A 3,498-nucleotide genomic window follows, 5' to 3' on the forward strand; every position below is an offset into this window, starting at 1 on the left:
AATTTGGAAACATTTTCCATCCCAGACTTTGCCCCTGGTAGAATTGTTGTGAACCACTTCAATCTGAAGAGCACAAGATCCAGATCAATGTTTTTCTATCTAAGATATTTGGGGCTGATTTTTTTTAAAAAAATCATGGCATTCATCCTTCTGTGTCTCCTTATCCCTCAAATTTCAAAACTTTTGAAGATAAATTTGCAAAAAAGGAGGAAGGCTGTACGAATTTCATGAACTGGGGGTGGAAAAGGAGAATATGCCAACCGTTCTAATACTCCCTGTTCTTTAAATTCTAACAGTTCAACAGATGCATTACCCTCTCCAAGGCCTCAAAATCAAAGTTGGTTTAAGCAGAATTTCCTCCGTTAGAGTTCCTGCACTCACGATTTCCGAAGATGGAGAAGTATGCAGCCTAAACTAGCCATCGCAACTTGATGGGGTAACTTGAGCGCTGAAAGAGCTATTCTCCATAACCAAGAGACTGTGGAGCTGTACCAGGAGCCCTCCAACATGCACTACTAAATAGAAGCTTAATGACTTTTAGGGGTGATGCACTGACCTTTCTGTGTCTCTCCCCCACCCCTTATTCTGTTTGCAATCGCTGCAATGAGTTCTTTCTTTCTTTCTTTCTTTCTTTCTTTCTTTCTTTCTTTCTTTCTTTCTTTCTTTCTTTCTTTCTTTCTTTCTTTCTTTCTTTCTTTCTTTCTTCCCTTCTTCTTTCTCTTTCTTCTTTTCTTTCTTTCTTCTTTCTTTCTTCTTCTTCCTTCCTTCCTTCCTCTTCTCTTCCTTCCTCTTCTTCTTTCTTCTTTCTTTTCTTTCTTCTTTCTTCTTCTCTCCTTTTCTTTCTTTCTTTCTTTCTTTCTTTCTTTCTTTCTTTCCAAAAACTGCATTTTCACTTGTCTCAGTAAAGGACAAGTCTGAGTACCATGTCAACTATATTAACAATTCTTTTTGTTACATGACTGGTGACAACATAAGCCTGTCTAAATAGTAAACCAAAACAGAAGGTGAAAAGCTGGTGTGTGTGTTTGTTATACCTGGATTGAGGGGTGCTACAAAAAAGGAATCAAAGATGTTCACTAAACTTTATTTATTCAAAGGCTGCTTTATCTATGATTTACTTGTAAATAACTATTTTGTAAAAGGAATAGAAGAAGATGAGGTCCAAAAAGTAATAGGAACAGCTCAGAAGAATAAGTCTTGTATGAGTTCTGAGAAGAATAAGTCTTGTATAAGTTCTTGGCCTATCTAACGTCTTTGGATTACACCAATGGTTCGGGAGCTTTGATTGAAACTATTTCTTACATGCCAACAGTAAGCTCGCATGAGCCAGCTACAGAGGCATCAGCTCAGTGAACTAATGTTGTTGTTAACCTGCTGACCTTCTCTGAGCCCACGATAGCAAATTCCTTAGTGCTGATGATAGTGTTTTGCACCATTCAGTTAATCAGTTGCAGTGATGAGGTGAAAGGGACTTCTGGGGGTTTCCCTAAAGTGCGCTGAAGTCTTATGGTAGCATGTTGGTATTATGTACTTGGGGGCTGAACAGTATTGTTTGGTATACAGCTACATACTGGGCTGTTAAGAAGTTTGGTGATGTTTCTGTTTGGGGTTTGAAATTCATCAGAAGCATTGCCAGAGTAACCATGATATCGATGTGTTTCAGGTGAAAAGGCACACAAAAAGGGCTTTAATGCAGATTTCAATTGTACCTTTCTCCTTTCACACCAATTTTTATTTCAAAGCCTTGCAAAAACAAAATAGTTGAGGAGCTGCATTATTATAAGTAATAATATTTATACTTGCAAAATATTGTAATTTACCTTATCTAGAAGTGATATATTATGGGGAATTATTGTGAAAAAAGATAATTCCAGGATTTATTTATGCACTGTACCAATTAGCTCCCCCACCCCGTTAGTAATAATTAGCAGTAAATAGTATTTATAATTTTGCAAAATTAATATGGCAAAATGGGTGTATTCCTAAAATCAGTTCTTTGTGTCTAACTAAATATTAGAGCAAGATCCTGCAATTACAGACTGTAATGCCCCTTTCCTATTTTTAAGTAATCCTATGTTATACTTTCCATGTTACACCTTCAGGAATGTAATAGAAGAGATTTGAATAGTTTTCAACTGGAGACTACCATACCATACTCTCTAGTATTGTTCAGATATAAAATATAAACTAATATTTTATCTGGACTAGCCTAGGTTTGTTTTGAGATCACAGCCAAAGTTCAGATACTAATTTCCTGTAACATACAAGCAGAAACCCCTTCACCAGAGTTATAACACTGAAGTGCAACATTAAGACTTTCCACAACCAGGTTTTATTTTTGTTCAGAATTTCAGAAACAGCTATCTGTATCTTCACGTTGATATATCCAGCTGAAAACCCCCGAATCCTTTGGCAAATTGTTAAAGCGCATCATTTAATCTGTAATTATGCATTCTTGCCTGATCAGCGTCCAGTGCAGGTGACTAGCACAAAAGCAAAAATGACAAGTACTGTAGTGTTGAAATTGGATCTGAAGTCCTGTAGCGAATGGAGCACCATATTTAGCATCATCATTCTTCCTTTATACTTTATTGCTGATCTTTTAATATAATTGAAGTCTGATATGCTTATCTTTTAAAACAATTTAAACTGATTTTCCTACGCCTGCTACCTTTTCTGGAAAATAGTATTTACACCATATATATTTTATTACCTGCCCGGAGACTGTTGTGAAGGGTGGGAAATATATCTAAATAAATAAATAATGCCTGAACTAAATATAGGTAAGATGGAGATAAAAACTCAATTCACACTATTTAGGAACATGTTCATTAAAATCTATTGCTTGTTCCATACCTGTTAGACTAGGACCACTATACATTTTAAAGCAAATGAGTGATCCTCCATCTTTGCTTTCACACAAATGAAAAATTAAAAAAAATACTGTATGGAAAAAGTATGCTTAACCAATAGTGAAACTCTGGACCTGTCTTTGCCCTACTTTGTTAAATCGATCTTGCTGAATTTATTTCATGGTGACTTGAAACTAATATTTTAACTGTACTCTGGGTCTGTTTGCCAGAAGTAGATAAAACGTCTCTGAGAGGGACAAAGTGGCTGAACAGGTGATTGGTAGGAGTGAATTATGTATAGAAAACTTTCTTTCTGTTTTATATTTTAAGATCAGTTGATATGGTAGATACATTAGTCACAGTTGTGCAAACTTCTCAGATTTAGGCAACAGTTGTTTCCTTCTTTCTGATTCAGGAGAGGTATGTGTAAGTGCACATATACTGGGCAGGCCTTCATTTATCTAAATAGGCATTTTTGTAACTCATGGTAATAAATCTAGCTCTGCAGTGTTGCAGCAAATATGGCATAGAATTCTGTGGTTAAACAGAACGTTTGCAAATCCTAGAGCGCCCCCCCCCAATGTCATGTCTGGTTTTTGCTCAAAGTGCCAGTGTCCCCCCAAAAAAATTTGCTCCCATTTTTCTA

General features: G+C 36.2%; 1 protein-coding gene across 5 annotated transcripts in view; it reads left to right on the forward strand.

Annotated features, from left to right (window-relative positions):
* The window catches only part of PROX1 (prospero homeobox 1), a 29,550-nt gene extending 29,179 nt beyond the window's left edge, over window positions 1-371 (forward strand). For 4 of the 5 annotated variants that reach the window (XM_048491733.1, XM_048491655.1, XM_048491903.1 and 1 more), the window contains one exon: window positions 297-358. In XM_048491733.1, the coding sequence (XP_048347690.1) occupies window positions 297-347 (51 nt within the window). In that variant the 3' untranslated portion in view covers window positions 348-358. Of the gene's footprint in view, window positions 1-296 lie in introns of all 5 variants that reach the window. The other variant, XM_048491987.1, reaches the window with a different exon arrangement.
* Window positions 372-3,498: the final 3,127 nt, after the last annotated feature.

The sequence above is a fragment of the Sphaerodactylus townsendi genome, linkage group LG01 (genome assembly GCF_021028975.2).
Source record: "Sphaerodactylus townsendi isolate TG3544 linkage group LG01, MPM_Stown_v2.3, whole genome shotgun sequence".
Lineage (NCBI taxonomy): Eukaryota > Metazoa > Chordata > Lepidosauria > Squamata > Sphaerodactylidae > Sphaerodactylus > Sphaerodactylus townsendi.